Source organism: Pieris rapae, chromosome 11 (genome assembly GCF_905147795.1).
Source record: "Pieris rapae chromosome 11, ilPieRapa1.1, whole genome shotgun sequence".
NCBI lineage: Eukaryota > Metazoa > Arthropoda > Insecta > Lepidoptera > Pieridae > Pieris > Pieris rapae.
The window spans coordinates 8,740,298-8,758,952 of NC_059519.1; the positions used below are offsets into that span (position 1 = coordinate 8,740,298).

The 18,655-nt window shown below is 31.9% G+C and overlaps 1 protein-coding gene across 3 annotated transcripts in view; it reads right to left on the minus strand.

Annotated features, from left to right (window-relative positions):
* The window catches only part of LOC110999208, a 43,004-nt gene that overhangs the window by 18,003 nt on the left and 6,346 nt on the right, over window positions 1–18,655 (minus strand). For all 3 annotated transcript variants that reach the window (XM_045630044.1, XM_045630043.1, XM_045630042.1), the window contains exons 2-15: window positions 16,489–16,714; window positions 15,920–16,006; window positions 14,440–14,672; window positions 13,589–13,802; window positions 8,988–9,083; window positions 7,536–7,762; window positions 6,616–6,832; window positions 4,537–4,632; window positions 3,875–4,107; window positions 2,913–3,123; window positions 2,707–2,799; window positions 2,277–2,509; window positions 1,636–1,834; window positions 1,400–1,495 (exon numbers count right to left, since the gene is read on the minus strand). In XM_045630044.1, the coding sequence (XP_045486000.1) occupies window positions 1,400–1,495; window positions 1,636–1,834; window positions 2,277–2,509; window positions 2,707–2,799; window positions 2,913–3,123; window positions 3,875–4,107; window positions 4,537–4,632; window positions 6,616–6,832; window positions 7,536–7,762; window positions 8,988–9,083; window positions 13,589–13,802; window positions 14,440–14,672; window positions 15,920–16,006; window positions 16,489–16,714 (2,461 nt within the window). The remainder of the gene's footprint in view (window positions 1–1,399; window positions 1,496–1,635; window positions 1,835–2,276; window positions 2,510–2,706; window positions 2,800–2,912; window positions 3,124–3,874; window positions 4,108–4,536; window positions 4,633–6,615; window positions 6,833–7,535; window positions 7,763–8,987; window positions 9,084–13,588; window positions 13,803–14,439; window positions 14,673–15,919; window positions 16,007–16,488; window positions 16,715–18,655) is intronic.

The window sequence follows — 18,655 nt, forward strand, 5'->3', positions numbered from 1 at the left end:
ATAATAAACATTAAATGTTTAGTATTAAATACGTGGGTAACACTGAGAATGTTTTAAACTGGCCAGTTAGAAACTTTGCAAATGAAAACTTTTTTGAATTTCAATTTTAGAACTCTTTGGTAACCAAATGTAGTATATTGCATTTGTCATTTGTTTTTGTGTATTGGTGGCAAATTCAAAAATGAACCTAATGCGAGAACATTTTTAATTATTTATTATGACATTAGTTTTCGGCTCACTTAACATAAAACTACGATTAGTGTTTCTTAATGAAGCCCCATCTCGTGCCACTATTTACAATTGCTTTAACGATTTTTAAAGTGGACGCAGCATTCTTAATGATGATCAGCGTGAGGGACGTCCCTTAAAAGCGCCTACTGAAGATAACATCAGTGCTGTGTGATGCGTAATTAAGGAAGATAAGAGAGTAGCCTATCAACAGATACGGGCAAGCGTTGGTATGAGACAAATTCAAAAAATATTACAAGAACATTTAGGCGTTTGGAAGCTTTATACCAGATGGATTCCCAACTTAACCTGACGACCAGTACCACCTTCGCCTGGACTGGGGTCGCCAAATGTTAGATAACTTCAATGGCGGTGACTCAAATGCTGTTTTTGACATCGTCACAGGTGACGAAAGGTGTATGTATATATTGCTACGAACCCGTTACCAGAAGACAATCAGCTCAGTGGTTGTTTTTTTCGAGGATCAGCCAACTAAGGTAAAGAAATTATTTCGCGACAGTTGTGATAGTAGAGGGAAGGACAGTTACTGCAGACTGTTATGTCAATCGCTGTTTGCCTGTTGTCTTGGAAAAAATTCCACAGCAGCGATCTTCCTTAACCACGACAATGCTTTCGCCTACTCCGCAAAACGGACTGCTGTATATGACTATGGCAGGTGTCGACATAATGAGTCATCCGCCATACAGTCTTGACCTGCTAGCTTGCGACTTTAATTTATTCCCAAGAACTAAAGATAAAATTCAAAGTATTCCCTTTATGAGTCCTGAAGATGCGGTGAAAGTGTACGAAAATGTCATAGAAGAGACTAAGCAAAAATGGGCCCACTGCTTTTCCCAGTGGTTTCATCGAATGCGACGATGTATAGAGAGGAACGGAGATAACTTCAAAAATCAATAAAAGTTTTTGCAACTTTCTACATTTAGCCGTTTTTCATTTTCTTAACATATTCAATGTTACCTAGTAGTATTTATACTTGACTTTTAAAAAATTTACTTCAATAGCTTTTTAACTCTCGGTTAACTGTTTCTGTTTTGTAAGGTTTGAAGTCCTAATAAAAACACTTTATGCCTAAAACTTTATGATTCAAAGTTACTAAAGATTATAAACAATCAACATTAAACAAAATTATATTTATTGTCGTGGTACTCACTTCTTTGTTTATTATTAGGTAGGTTGGTACAGCTATAGACAAGAGAATATGATTTGTAGTCGGTATTTATAATCGTGATGTAAGCTGGATTTGGACCTGAAATTATTTTATCTGAATGTCAAAAATGTTTAGCATTGTTTAATTTACAAACATGATTTTTCTTTCTCGACATGCAAAAAATCTGTAGGTATGCAATCTAGATGCATCTGCGTATTATAACTTTGTTAAATACTTACTATTTGGAAAAGTAACTTTTAGCTTTCCATTACTTTCAACTTCGGCAGTACCGGTAATACTGTCAAGTTCATCGCCAACTACTTGCGAGTTGACAACTTCTATTGTGTTCCCGCTTCCAGGGGAGTAATGTGCTTCATTGCAAGTGCCAGTCTGTTGCTCAGCTGGATAGGATTCTATCAGGCGCCAACGACCTAAATACTGCCAATAAAATTGTATACTAAGGGTTTGTTTCACAATGTAAAATTGTATACTAAGGGCCTGTTTCACAATGTCCGGATAAGTTCCAAATAAGCTATTTATTACTTATTCGTAGGATAAATAGTATTTTTACGTTTCACGACTGTCAGATAGCGCTATACGTCATGAAATTCGAAGTATCTTATTTGGAACTTTTATCTTTCGAATAATTTATGTGTTGCATAGCTATTTGACACTTTATCCATACATTGTGAAACAGGCCCTAAGGGTTTGTTTCACATAAATAAACTATTCGGTTCGGAATACGGGATATGTATATGTCAGTATTTTACAGATTACTTTCAAATATAGATATCATATTCCTCCTAGAACCGATACTTCTTATAACTTTTTACAATCTATTTCGGTTTCTGTTTACTATTAACTCATTATATTTTCCTACCTCAGTTGCGTTAAAGTTTTCTACAACTGGTATATCCAAATCACATTGGCCATCGAGTATAACGGGTTCACCAGGTGCCAAATCAGGTAAATAAAAGCAGGCATCGTCTGTTTGGTCTACATTTTCATAGTAACGACTATCAAGAACCACTACATTTGACATCACGTTGTCTATGTTCCGATTCGCTTCTGTAGAGAGTCCATTTTGGTCTCTGCTTAGTTTCCAACTGTAAACTAAATTTTTATTTTTAAATATCTTAGAAAAAAATGTGTTTATACTAACAATGAATCATTAGATTGGTTGGTATGGTCAAGAGCATATAGCTAATTAATGTAAATAATGATAAAGATATCAAATCAGGCTATGTGTTTGTCTTTATTTTACTTTTTTTAAGATAAAGTATTCCTTTGTACAGTTATAAATAGCTTACTTGCTCGATGGTCGTCTTCTAAGTCCATGCAGCTGTAAGCAAAGGCATAATCGTTGTAGTCTACGCTTAAAATCCAAAATGGTATTGTTATTGCTGAAAATAAATAAGTGAAATTATTTTTTTTTATAAAAGCCACCTACATATAATATATTCTCTTACAACTTTAATGTTAGAATTTATCTATTAAAATGCATAGCAAAACTTACTTGATCCGTTGGGCCCTGCTGTATTGATACTTAATTTTCCACTGGATCCACTTGTAATTAAATCACTAGTAGAAATTGTTAGAAATTGATTATCAACGCTAGATGTTGTCAGTGTTAGATTATTTCCTGATTGTGAATAGTCATGTTTGATGCATTGTCCGGGTTGAAATTCTTTTGGATAAGCTTGGATTTCAAACCATACACCCGTGAACTAAAATAAATTGTGACCATATTTTTATCGTTCTCATGATATGATTTATATCATTATTATTTATTTATATGATTATTTTTGTTATGTGTATGTTTTTGAATAAGGTAATAAAGTATAAATTAATATGGTGGCTCCAGCGTGCGACTCTCATACCTGAGATCGTAGGTTCGATCCCCGGCCGTGCACCAATGGACTTATGGATTTTTTTTCTATGTGCGCATTTAACATTTGCTCGAACGGTGAAGGAAAACATCGTGAGGAAACCGACATGCCTTAGACCCAAAAAGCCGACGACGTATGTCAGGCACTGAAGGCTGATCACCTACTTGCCTATTAGATAGAAAACTTGATCATGAAACAGAGGTTCACTAAAGAGGTCACTAAAGAGGTTGTAGTGTAATGATTTATTTATTTATTTTGATTATAGTTCGGCACCGTTCCAGAACAAAAATAAAATATATATAGATGTTTACAAATTAAAAAAACTTGTAGCATAATCTGTGATAATGGATTAATTAAAGAAATTGTTATGTATTTTGCGCAGTTTTTAATTTTATACTAATTTTATCTATTATTTCACACTTGCGTAGATTTTGAGTGTACCAATTTCCAATAAACATAATTTAGAACTTAAATTAAAAGCGTAGGTTTTTTTACGTACCTGTAATATAATTTTTATTATATCTGAATAATAAAAATAACTGAATAATAGAAATAAATATTTTAAAGTGTTTTGTAATCAGCTACTTACAGAACTTGCGTTGAAATTATTTATAACAGGGACGTCATCATCAGAACACTTTCCTGCAAACACAACAGGGACTCCAGGACTCTCTTTAGGATAATAGAAACACGCAGTCTTATTTTGATTATCCTTTTCTAAGTACATCTGATTTATCACGGGAACATCTCGACTTACAGCCTCGAATGCTGTATCAGCATCTGCAGGCAATTCCTTTGTTCGGCTAAGTTTCCACACATACACTGTAAATATTTTACATTTTATTAGAATGTGATTTATCACTTGAGCTATTTCAACTAGTTACATCAGCGTTGGCTAACACCCAAACCCAATAACATAACTCAATCCATTTTTCTATCTGAGACATATAATTAACTAATCGTCCGTTAAAATCTTGCTATGAATAAATAAACTTTACTACCTATGCGTTCTTGCGATGAAGTAAAACCTCTTCTAAAAAACTAAGTTTGCCATTGACCGCTAGCTATAGTGGTATTTTTTCCGTAATTTAAGGGGATAATCCTAATATCCGAAATATGCTTGTACTAATTGAAAATGCTTATTTAATCTTATATAAAAATAGATGTATCTTACTACGTCTAGATTTTACATATGTCATATTTTATATTATGCCAATGTTATTATGAATATACAAAGAACAGTTAGCGAACCTGATCTCTCATCTTCATTGAGGTTTGTACAAGAGTAGACGATGGCGTATGACTTATAGTCAGTTGAAAGCACCCAGTAATCCGTTAAAGTTGTTCCTGTAAAAAACCACAACTGTTAAAACTGTTCATATTGTACACATCTAAAAATGAGTTTAGACGATACTTTTTATTGATACAGATGTTCTATTTTACTTGAATAAATAATTAGTTACTTAAAATTACTATTACATTACTGTAAGTTAAAAGACTTAGATAATTTAATAAATAAGAATAGTAAGATTTCTTAAATAAATAAAGTATTAGGCTGGCTAAATCGTAGATAATAGAATTCGTAAACCTTCTAATAAAATCAATTGAAAATTTATAACAAGTAACTTTTGACAGCTATATAATAAACTATGTAATGCAAATAATATAAAAATAATATGAATGAAAAGTCTTCAGTATATGTGAACCTAGTTAAGGGTTATAATATTTATATACAATTAACATGATCATCTCCAACCAGAAGATAGAGTAAGAGGTTGGCAGACGAAATAAAGAGAATTGGAGGCACAGCTTGGCCAAGAACAGCTTACATTAGAAAATAATGGAAGCAGCTGGAAGAGGGTTATTATGTGACACACTAATCTCCAAAACCGGCACATCTGATTTATTAGATTTAATTATATTACGTAACTTAAACAAGTATTTATACATATTATACTGGTTGTCAGTAAAAAAAGTTTTAATAATTCAAAGCCTTGTTTGAATTCTCATTTTTTTATTTCATTTAATTTAAATAAATTAGTATTTTGTTGTCAAATTTCGTTGTTTGAATGTCGATGACGCAACCGTGGACAAAGTTCTTTTGACCAATTAATTTCATCATTCTAATATATATTTAAAGAAAACAATACTTTACCTATGGCATTCGTGAATTTATTGTTCAAAACAATTATTTAAATGTTATAAAACGAAAATATTGGAAGCATAGGAAATATTTCATGTTGGTTAAATTTAAAGCAAACAATTCCAATATTGATTACGAATTGTTATTCGGTTCTATGACCCTGAGTTATTTGCCTAGAGTCATTCAAATCGTAATGGTAATTAAGTTTGCAAAATTGATAAGGCTAAGTACGTGTACAATAATACATTAGCTGAAAAACAAGTGTTAAAATGATAATATTAATTAAAATTTATATTAGTCAAAATAGTTTTATCGTGTAGCAAAATAATTTAAATTAATATATTATATATTAAGATTTTTATAATTAAGTTTTCGTATCAAAGTTGGTATTATTTATTCCTTTATTCTTTAAAAGGTCATGAGTAGTAGGTATACCTATTTCGCAGTTATTTTAATTATAATTCAGTCAAATAATATGTCAAATGTCAGTTTTTTAATTTTATTCTTTTGTTTTTTTTAAAATGTAAAATTTGTTTTTAATGCGCTTGTTTGTTTTCTGTTTTTTATACATAATTTGTTAATCTATGTAATCTGTTTTGGCTTTCTGTATTGTATTAGTATTTTGTATAATAATATGTATTAAGTAAGCTGTTAGATTACTTAGAATTCAATAAATAAATAAATAACAATCGCGTTTATATTGGATCCTTTATATTGTTTTTTAATGTTATTATCTTCAATGAATATCTCATTTGAGATAAAACTTTAAGGATTTTGAGAAATGGGAGTGAATGCCAACTTGAAAAATAACTCTAATTTTGATTTTGTTCACTTTGGAGTTGAGACTCCGGGCCGTGGGGTTCAAGGGCACAGACATTAAATTTTTTAAGTTGGCCCCTGGTAGATAGTATCGGTGACCCCAGAACCGATGTTTTTCTTATATAATGATTAAGTTTCGTATTGAGGAAATGCTAAAGATGCCACAGGCAAATTTTTAAGTACATATACTTTTTACTCTTTAGTTTTAGATAATACTTGTTTTTTGGTATTAGCAGTAATGTTGTAAAACCAATTTTCTTGTGATTGAAAAAATAACGTAACATAAGGAACAAACTATTACTTTAAAGAACCTTCCGAATGTGCAATATCTGTTTTATAAACACAATTATTTTAAAGATATAACTTACGATTGGTTCCGGGTATCGGAAAACTGACTTTAAGTCTGGCACTGCCATCGTTTGCAATTGTAGCTACTCCGTTTATAGTAAAAAGTTCCTCTCCAATAACTTGAGTGTTAAAGACATCAACGGTACCGTCATCGGCCAATGAATATCTTGCATTTCTGCAGGATCCTTCTTGGTTCGCAGATGGATATGACTCGATGTTGTACCAAAGTCCCAGGTACTGAAATAGAATGCACCTTGAAAAACTTTAGTGATATAAAATAATAGACTAATTAAAAAAGGCAGAGGATATTCAAAAGTTGCTATCAATGGTGGCCTAGTTGGCATAGTTATAATATAAACTATGGACTAATGAAGTCCAACAAATCTCTAGAAGTCAAGTATTCCTGTGTATGCGTTTAACTTTCATTAGTCGTAAAAATTGCCGATGCACACAAGGTGTGTTAAAAAATTCAAAATTTATCTATTCATGTACGTAACAATGCACACTTATGAACGTCAAAAAAAGAAATGTTAAATGAATTTAATTTTACATTTACTGCCAGTTCTCAAATCAAGGGCGTAGAACGGAAAAGAAGAACTGGCAATAAACTCTCCGCCACTCTTTTTAATCGCCAAGTTTTTTTTTACACAATGTTTTAAAGGAGCTGCAACCACTACACCATGTTCCATATATGTTATATGGAACATGGTGTAGTGGTTGCAGCTCCTTACAAACATTGAGAGACAAACATTGAGAGACAAACATTAGCCTATTAAGATCAAACATAAAATAGCAGACACAAAATGTGGAGGTTGATCTATTTGTTCCCAAATACTGAAAAACGCTCCGTAAAACCAGTCCATTTAGCAAATTATAATTTAGAAAAAGCGGGCTAAAGGTTCATTCATGGCACAAGAAGACTCGTGATCCTGCTACTGACCTGGCCTGCTGTAAAGTTCTGCAACACTTTTATACTCTCATCACATTGGCCTCGAAACACGAGTGGCTTCCCAGTTGATGGAGGAAGATAGAAGCATGCATCGTCACTTTGGTCAGCGTCCACAAAATACTGTCTGCTTAGGTCGTAGTATGAGTTGATCACACGGTCAACTTCTGTTCTTGCTGCATCAGTTAGGTTGCGTGATCGGCTTAAAATCCAGCTGTTCACTAAAATTTGTTCATGGCATTTAAACTATTGTCTTATTTAAAAGATGAACAGAGAGAAAATATGAATAATGCCTTTAATTATAATTTTATTCATTCACACCATGTGAAAGGAGAAATGCTTTGGGAAATGCCCTCAAATTTGATATTCATTAATAATTATTAACTATATGTTTATGTGGGAAACATAGCCGAATACAATAGGTTTGGTAGGATAAGCCAAAAATCCTCCTGGCGCCCACATTTTATTTATTTAGGTTAATTTTAGTTATAAGATTAGTTTAATTTGTGTTAATCATTGATTGTATTTTGTTAGCTTGATGTTCCTTTTATAAATGTCCTAATATGTGCAAATTTATTTTATTTATCGTTAACATAACAACCAAATAAATAGTACAAATTTTTAACTATTCTTAATTCAAATTTTGTGATGATGATGAAACGATCATTATGATAATAATAATAATTAAAAAAATAGAAAATTAATTTTACAAAGTTAGATCCCCGTGTACGGCTACTCTAAGTATTTAAATTACGGTAATTTATATTTTCTTTTCAATGTCAATACTTTTGTTAATACATTATTTGGTGATAAAAATAATTGATCCGAGCTTAGAATAGAGATTAGATAAGTATATGAAATTTATCTATGCATGTTTTTAGAACAAATAACAAGAATGTTTTAATACATAAATAACGATAGTTGAAACATAGTTTTTAAATTTACATTAATTATTTATCTTAAAATAAACAATTTGAATTGTCTATGACCAAAAAATGCAGTTTTGAGCAAGTTTGTTCATGATTATTCAATGAGCATGTTTTAAAACATCAGTCTGCTTTTTTATTGGTATTTGCATTAATGCTAAAAGGTTGGTATTTCCTGCATACAAGCTATTTGGACGGGTTAGCTTGTTTGTACGTCCGCTTACAGTTGTATATCTAACTGTAATATGTAGATAAAAATCATTTCGAAATAGGTCAGGTGATTGTAAAGCATAAAATAACGTAAATGTGACGGTCTTTCAAGAAAAGAGCGTACAAATTCTTAAAAGGACAGCAACGGACTCGCGTGCCCTCTAGCATCGAGAGTGCCCATGGGCAGCGGTATCACTTAACATCAGGTGAGCCTCCTGCCCGTTTGCCCCTGTTCTATAAAAAAAAAACTTAAGATTTTGGTCTCAGGCTAAAGAAATCCACATTATAAATATTAATTGAGATAATTTACCTTGCTTCCGGTCATCAGGTAGATCCACGCACGTATAGGAAACTGCATAGGTATTGTAATTCGTTGCGAGAATCCATAGCGGCTGAGTCACAAAATCTGGAAAATATGAATTAAGAAAATTAGTAAGATGGCTGTGATTATCCAAACATATAATGGGCTAATTGATGACAAATTAACATTAAAAGAGAAAATTCTATCAAAAAATACTTTTTTTTAATAGAATTTGACTTGCTTATTTACTATATTTGCTATCAAGAGCGATACAGCGATTTTCATAACGTACGATTTTTCAATACCATTTTTATATATGATTTGTCTTTCGCCTCAAAATAGGCTTCAGTTACGTCGATTACCTCTTCATTAGCGCCAAATTTCTAACCAGATAGCATTTTGAGGTCTGAGAACAGGAAAAATTCGCTAGGGGCCAAATCTGTCCAAAAAATTCGACTTATTACGAATGTTATTTTTAATCGACTATGAGTTCGCGCGACACCTTTTTGAACAGAGCTTTCCCATATCCAAATATTTATCTAAGCTATGTCCGAAACGTTACTTTGATATCATTAGGGTCTCAACTATCATTAAGATTCATCAGACAACATCACTTTTTGGTTATTCAAAATTATTTTGTGGACTTTGAGTTTCATCGGTATCAGCCTCTTTGGGGCGTCCACTGCGTGCATCCTCCTCAGTACTCACGTCGTCGCGTTTAAACTTAGCAAACGACTTATCAGCGGTTCATTTGCCTGGTGCAAAGTTCGATTAATGTTTATCAAGCTAAGCCTTGGCTTCAATACTTATAGTATTACCAAATAACAATTCTTTATTAAGACACGATTTATTCATTCTTTTAACAAACAAAAGTTCCTTCACTCAAAATTCTATATCTCACAAACTGATAGTGCGATAGTTGTAAAATTTACACACGTGTCTTTAGAACTAAAATCATATTAATTATATATTACTACTAATAGCGCTACCGCTATCTATGTAGCTTACGAGTTTTTCAGCTCACCGACAAAAACAACTCTTATCTTGTATGGTCTAAATTTCGAAGAGTAAAACACAGGTCTGTTTACGTATTACTCCCAATAAACACAAAAAATATCTAGCCAAAAATCAAAACGCATTATTAGTGATATTTTATTAAAACTTTTCGTCTATAAATGAAGCCTCTCTCATTGATTGATTCAAAGAACCGGTTTTTGATTTAAATCATTTTTATATTGTTTCGTTATTACTATCTTGGACTTTGCATTTACATTAGTAATGAAACCTCTTTAGATATGACCTGTTTAGTGGCCTTGTAATATAACGTTGGCTTATTTAAAAATAAAAAATATTCTAATTAATAGTTTAACGAGTAAGACTGTATAAAAAATAAATTACAGATTAATGTAGAATTTACAAATATATATGGTTTATGAATAGAATATTTGGTGAAAATATTTTATCTAAAAAATATAATACAACGCCTATGTTTAAAAAAAATTATAGCCCATATAATAACAGGGTGTTTGACCTTACAAACATACATTATACTGTTTTTGTCTTAGTACTTATCTTAATTAAAGATAGTCGCTAAACTACAAACATCTTATTCCGATTACCTAGGTTATCAAAGGGGTTAATACACTTTTTTGTAACATTTTAAAAAGAGTTTGATACTTAAGTGAACATGTCAAAAAAATTTATAGGTAGTCTATGGAATTCTATTTTTTATAAATGATAGATGGCTCTTTAGTTAATTAATAAGAAACATAGTTAAATAAATAAATCAGTGGCGCTACAACCTCTTTAGGTCCTGGCCTCAGATTTCTGAATCTGTTTCATGATCAATTTTAAATCTAATAGGCAAGCAGGTGATCACACGTCGTCGACTTTTTGGGTCTAAGACATGTCGGTTTTTCTTCACCGTTCGAGCAAATGTAAAATACGCACATAGAGAGAAAGTCCATTGGTGCACAGCCCGGGATCGAACCTACGACCTCAGGTATGAGAGTCGCACGCTGAAGCCACTAGGCCAACACTGCTCTTAAGAAACATAGTTACGGGCCATTAAAATTCACGATTGTTGAAGGCTAAATTAAATGATCTTAAAATGTTCAATATGAGATGTGAACACTGCTTTATGTTGGAATGAAATATAGCATCTATTAATTTTACATTATAAATAGATAAAATATCTAAAATATTAAAATTTCAACTTCTAATTGACAGATGTTGGCACTTTAAAATACATAAACTTAGATAAAGAGATAGACAAGAAGTATAGTAATAGATTCTGGGTCATAAAAAAGACGCTATTTTCAACTCATGCGTCATTGAAGACGTCATTTAAGAACTTAATGGCGGAGAACCTGAATGAATTATCTAACAAGGATAAGCTGTGAGATTGAATTTCCATGAAACATCTATTGGAGGGGCGTAACATTTATTTATCATAACGTTACATATAAAACCGCCTTCACCGGGGAAGGCGAGGACCTTCACTTCGTTCTTCGCTCACTCCAGTGAGCTTCCGTCCTGCCCCTCAGGCGATTGACCCCCCACAAAAAAAAATCAATTTTTTTCATATTTATTACATATAAAAAGAAATTTAGCAAATGGTTTTTTGTAGTTAATTAAAAACAGAAAGGAATACAAAAATGTATACATTAAATTCAAATTCAAAAATCATTTATTCATGTAGGTAACAATGTACACTTATGAACGTCAAAAAAATAAATATTAAATGAATTAAATTTTACATTTACTGCCAGTTCTCAAATCAAGGGCGTAGAACGGAAGAGAAGAACTGGCAATAAACTCTCCGCCACTCTTTTTAATCGCCAAGTTTTTTTTTTACACAATGCTTGTAAGGAGCTGCAACCACTACACCATGTTCCATATGACATATTGAGTAATAAAGAATAAAAAAATAAATTAGGACCCACGACGGCCCAAGCCGAGGTTCGAGTCTCACAGGAGACGCTCATGTGCGAGTCGCGGGTACCCCACCCTTTCAGGCTGAGCTAAGCTCGTCAAAACAGCCCCTGCTGAGCTGTAAAGGCCCTTAAGGCCAACACGAGATTACATTAAAAAAAAAAATTTAGTATTAGTTAAACTAATAGCACATTAAACTTAATTTAAACAAATTAATTTCTTTAAAATTAAAATGCCTTAAATAGTTATGGAATAACTTTTTAAGGCATTTTATAATTACACGTCTAACGCCTGAACCCAATAATTAATCCACAATCTCAGATTTAATACAATCTGAGATCAGACCGTGACAGTCGATCGATCTCCTATCTGCATCCCAATACCCAAACCCTACGAAGACAATCCATTTTTGGCGACGGATAGAATGCAATCTCTTCGCTCTTTACAATCATATTTGATAATCAATATAAACCAAATAAAGTAATAAAGCCGTAAAAATAATATTAAAATATACATGTCTATTTTTAAAACATATCATTAATAAGCTTTTTAATTATTTTAAAAACTGGTGTAAGTTAAAATCTTAAGATCGGATGTTGGCAGAGTTGAACAGTCATTTTCATACAAATATCATCACGCACATCCACATACACCGATCCGGCCTACCATGGAAAGCTTGTATCGATAGATGGCAATTCCAATTGGTTATTGGTCAAAAATGGATGGATAGGTTATTGGGTTTGGGCGTTAATCAATATAAAAATTCCTCAAATTAAGGTAGGGTTTATGAAAAAGCGATTGCAGCTAAACTGCTTCTATTTTGATATTATCTAATTAATCAGAATAATTACAACACATTTCAATTAAGTAGACAAGGATATTATCTTAGATATTTTATCAGAACCGGTAATCGGTGACAATTCCTCATTCATAACTTCTGTATAAATATTCATATTTATGTCGAAATGGCTCATTTGTGGTCGTCAAATATTTAAAAGACCTTTCTAGTAACAAAAATTTTATTTAACACGATTACATGTATTTTGCCATGATTTTTGATCTCTTCAATAATAAAAAAGGTTATTCGTTCAATTTGAAAGCATACTCTTACCTTACTATCTATTGGTGAAAAATATACTAACATTTGTTCTACGGAATTGAGTTTTTGGAGTTATCTCATTTATACAGATAGATAGCTGCGATATGAACTTAATTTACTTATATGTATGGACTATTTTATGTTAAGTATAGGTTCATGATCATCTATTGGGGCTTTTTTCTTAGTAATAATTAATTTAGAAAGAAGTTTCACTTCTGACATGTGCTTTGTACGCACGCACTTTTTTATCTTATATATAAAATTCTTGTTTCACGGGGCTAGTAATCGAACTCCTCCGAAACGGCTCGACCGATTCTCATGAAATTTTGTGTGCGTATTGGGTAGATCTGAGAATCGAACAACATCTATTTTTCATCCCCCTAAATTTTTTTATTTATTTTTTAGACAACATTTTTCGTTTTTATTTGTTTACGATACACCATACAAAAATACATGCAACCCTAAATTTTTACCTCTCTACAATCATCCTTTATGTTTTTTTTTTTTAATTTTTTTGGCACAAAAACATGGCAAAACGTTTGCCGGGTCAGCTAGTTAAATATATATGTACACTTACTATTAGGTGTTACTTCCAAAGTCACATTCAGCTTTGCGCTTCCATCGGAGCTGGCAATCGATGCTGAACCAGTTATAGTTCTCAAAGTTCCGTTGCTAACTTCACTGTTGATTACATCTATGACCTCCCCTCGAATAGTATATTCTGCCCTGTTGCACTGCCCTTGAGTGTTTGGTGTGTAATATGATGAGACTTGATGCCAAACCCCTTTAAACTAAAATTCAATAATACAAATTTAAAAAAAGCTTTACTACTACTTTAATATTTATTTTAATAAATTCTAAACATTTCTATGAACCGTATTATTAGGAATTTAGCAATATTCCGCAAAAGTGGGCATGTGCCACAGTTGCTCATTTGACTCGTTCGGTTGTAAACGAATTGTTCCGAATTGGCGTCTGAAGTGGGATGGTCGAGTCGGGGTAGGGATTTGACTAAAAAAGAAGTGGGTCACATGCGCATGGGCAATATTCCTTTGCAGAAGTTTGAAGTTAAGTCACTATTGGAGTGTTAAATTTCTTACCCTAAGAACTAGCTCTTACACTATTATAGCATTCATAACATATGATTTTGTTTTTAATGGCCTGTTTTTTTTTAGAATTTGTTTGATTTGCAAGATAAGGAGATTTGATATGTTATAATATTCTTTTTTGCAATTTTTTAGTAGAATAAGAAAATTGTAAATGCTGTATATTTGTTTGTTATCTTTAGTTACATATGGAGACGTCAGTATATGTTGGGCTATCATTTATATAATTCGATCTAGGGCATCTCATTATTACACCATTTTGTCCATTCATATACCATAACTTAGAAACGAAATAAAAATGTCAATAATTAAAATGTTATACCTGCTCGGGATTAAACTCTTGCGCGACTTGTAAATTTGGATCGCACTGTCCAGGTAATATAATAGCTTGTCCAGGCGGAATGACTGGCAGAACATGACAGGCGATGTCAGAGTTGTCTACGACTGTCAAATCGGCGCGTGTCAGTTGAAAGTAACGGTTCAACGCAGTGTTCATGAGATTGGAGATCATCTCTGTTGGAAATGAGGTATCCCTTCCAAGTTGCCAGATGTGCACTGTAAATATTGGATTCCTTATAATACAATGTTTAGAAAGTTGATGGCTTCATCAACATTAAAATATAGAGCCGTATGAGCTGACAATCGAACAGCTTCCTATAGAGCACTACCAGCTCGTCAGGTATCATCAGTACTTCAGTTCTTCTTCAACTACTTCATCAGTAGTTCTCGTTGTGGTAGCTGGTGACCTTCACACACACACTTCATACACATAGAAGGAAAGAGGCAATTGAGCCCACGAAGGAGGCGCTAGTGGTTAGTGTAGATATAGCGATCATAATAGCATGAAGCTTCTAACCCCGAGAAAGTATGAGACTGGATATCCGACTTTCTGGCCGATTAGTCAAGGTTGTCATCGATGTTACGACCATAAACTTGTGAACGCTGGGGTCCCACAAGGATTTGTTCAAGAAAAGAGGTTAACAATGCTTAAAAGGCTGGATGTGTCCTTGTAGGACCCCAGCTCCTACAAGGATATGTTCAGGAAAAGAGGTGAACAGTTCTTAAAAGGCCGGAAACGCACACGCTAGTCCTTTATGTCTATGGGTGGCGGTATCACTTAACATCAGACGAGCCTTGCTTGTTTACCCCATTAAAAGAATTACTAACAGCACTAATTAGTTACCGCCAGATTTATAATTATTGTCTTATTTAATTATTATATTTTTAAGTAAAATATTTTTCACTCTAATAGAATATACTAGAACATGATATAGATATGTTTTATTCCGTGTTCAAAAACGATAAATTATATGTAGATAACCAATAATAGGGAAATATTATCAAAATCAGCTATTAGTGATAAATAAATGAAAATGATAAATATATACTGTAATCCAGATATTGCGGGAAATCACTGTATTTGTTAACAATCAATCCTAAGCCTCTTATCGAATACATTTAAGGGCCGAATATATATATGTATATACAGAAGGGAAAAATATTAAAATTGAGAACCATATAATATCAATTAAGCTGTTTATGGCAGTGACATTATGAAGGTTAAATAAAAGTAAAAAATATTTTCAAAAACGTTCCTTTCCAAAATTGTTTGTTAAAAAACTGCCTGACCATAAATGGAACACGCCAAGTCTACCTTGTATAGCAACTAGAACGTATTGTTGTAAACACAAAATAGGTTTTAATAATTACGATTAAAAATAAAAAGCTACACGTATCTCTACACTCTCTGCTATTTAAACTAAAAAAAGTAGAGGAATATGAATTAGTTTTGAGTTACTTACCGTTTCTTTGCGTAGTTCCTACATTTTCACAGCTAAAAGCAAGTGCGTAGTTCTCATAATTTGTGATAATTATTTGAAAATTAATTGCTGAAAAAACAACGAACTTTATAGAATTAATAATATAAGGAAGGAAATTCGCACATCTTAGGGGTTGCCACACATAGTATACTGCCAGAAGTTCCTGGATACGATTTCGTCAAAACATTGATTAATTCAAAGGGATAGGCAGAGAAAAAAATGGTGAGTTTAAAACAATATTTTGTTATAAAAACTCATCAACTTGCACACATTAGAATCAATCTCAAAAATGTCTACCTTATCGGATGAATCGGTTACTATAAGTACATAATACGAGAGTATCAAAAATTTTTAGTTAATTAAAAAAAATATTCCACATTTCAAAATACCTGGATTATCAAAAATAACTCATAAAAGTTACCTTTTATCAAACTGTCACTAACCCAGATAACGTCAAAAGTATCAATAGATAAAGGATTATAAAAACATCCGATCTATAGCTTAGAGTAGCTCTTGTATTTTGTATGGCTAATCATTTAATCATTACTTACGTTCATCATCAGACTCCAAGTTAATTGTGAGCTTAGCTGTTCCATTTATCGCAGTGATCACTCCTCTGTTTTCCCTAAGGAAGTTTTCGTCCACAGCTCTCAACTTCACATCTAACGTGTTAGTTCCAGAAGTAATGGAACCACGTGATGTGATTTCCAAAGTCGAACAGTCCCCTGACTGTAGAGGACCTGGGGTACCGTCTATGTTGTGCCATTTCCCTGTGAACTGAAAATAAAGAATTTAATTGTAAAATTTAATGGTTTCATCTGATGTTCTTAAACTGTAACTCAAATCTTTATTATTCACACGTACATAATGAATAAATAAATAATCTTTAGTGCATTCCTTATGTTAATAAGGACCTGTTAGGCACAGCAATGTTATGGAAGGGCATGCTTCACCATAGTTAATATATTTCTAGCAATATATGTATTGCTTTGGCTTCGCATTGCGAAAAGGAGAATGTACTTAACATTATTAAATAAACTTAACGTTTGTAAAAGAAAACAGAACGTTTCATAACAGAACTGAATATTATTTGTTTTTTTATAAAATTCGATATTGCGTAATTTTTTTTAAACCATTGAAAACACATACTTTCTGTGGCTTTATGATAGGTAAAAAAACAAACGAACTAACTATTTGTAATTTATAAATTGATTTAGACAGCAAAATTTTCAAAGACCGTATCCATATTAAATATGGATATTATAAGAATTAAATATCCCTGGGTTTTTTGTGATAGTTAAATAATAATGTTTATTTGTAATAATAACTATCCTATTTACATTTTTAAACCTACATAGTAATAACAAAAATAATTAAACACTAATTAAGAGAAAATTATAACAAATTGTATATACTGTATATTTAATTGTTATATTTAGGTTTTAATAAACGATATCCGATACATAATGACTCAAACTACTTCCTAGGTGTGGTTTAATCATTTATGATGTCCTATCTTTATAGCCCGAATTAGTCTTATGATTATTACTTAGTTCCTTGTATTTTTAGAATCAATTTAAGGCCATTTAAGGCCATATAACTATTCATTCGTTCATTTGAATTGAAAAGGATGATTAGGTTAGATTTTTTTTATTCATGTCTCTATATATATGAAGAATTTACGCATTGTCATATTATACAGTGATTTATAATTTTTTTACATAATATTGTTTCACTTATATCTTATTTCATGAAATAGGATGGAATTTGATGAATCAAAGAGCATAGACCATAGACCATATACTAGAGACATTGGGACGCCTCTTAATAAAAAAAACATTAGAAAGCTCAAGAATATATAAACTTCGTGGAGTTATTGTCATCTATTTTTCTGTCTTTTGTTTCGTTCGTTTGAAAAAAACAAATTTGTTGAATATTTTTGTCCCTGGAATTTGGGAAATTTCTTTGTATCTACGTGTGTCCTTGTCTTCGTGATTAAATACGTTTATTGACAATAAAAACAATCACATTTTACAGTACTATTTAAAAATATCACATTACGGTGACTGTGTTGACTTATTTCATTTACGTCATTTTTAATTTACTTTTTGCCAATTTTTTATAGTCCATTTATTATAAATTGTTGTACATAGATGATAAACCAGCCAGTAAACGAAATATAACCATTACTTAAAATATGTGTATAATAAAATATTTCTCTTGAGATAAAGCCAAAAAAATTGATAAACAATTTATAATAAACGCTATTTACCTAAGAATTCTGGTCCACTCTTTCACGTAGTTATTAGCTACAATTATTTACAAAGTAATGCGATAATTAATATTCCATTATGGAAGCCAGTAGCGAATTGCAGAATCTAAATAGGCATGAAAATATATCCTTGGTTAAATAGGTAGTTAAACTAAACAAGTCTGTCGTGTTTATCTTTAACTAGTATATTATTTGGGTTTGGTTTACTTTAGGTATAAGAAAACAACAATATAATTTCGCTATTGCTTATTTATATAACGAATCTAAAAATACGAATGTTTATCCCAAATTTCAAATTTTAGATCGCTGAAAAAGGGCCTAAGTGACCAAAATAAATTTATTTGTGTTTCTTATTAATAAATCAACTAATAAAATCACCAATTTACGTTCGATACGACGTGAAACGAGACGGCCACAACATGTCAATGTCAATATCTTTACGCATT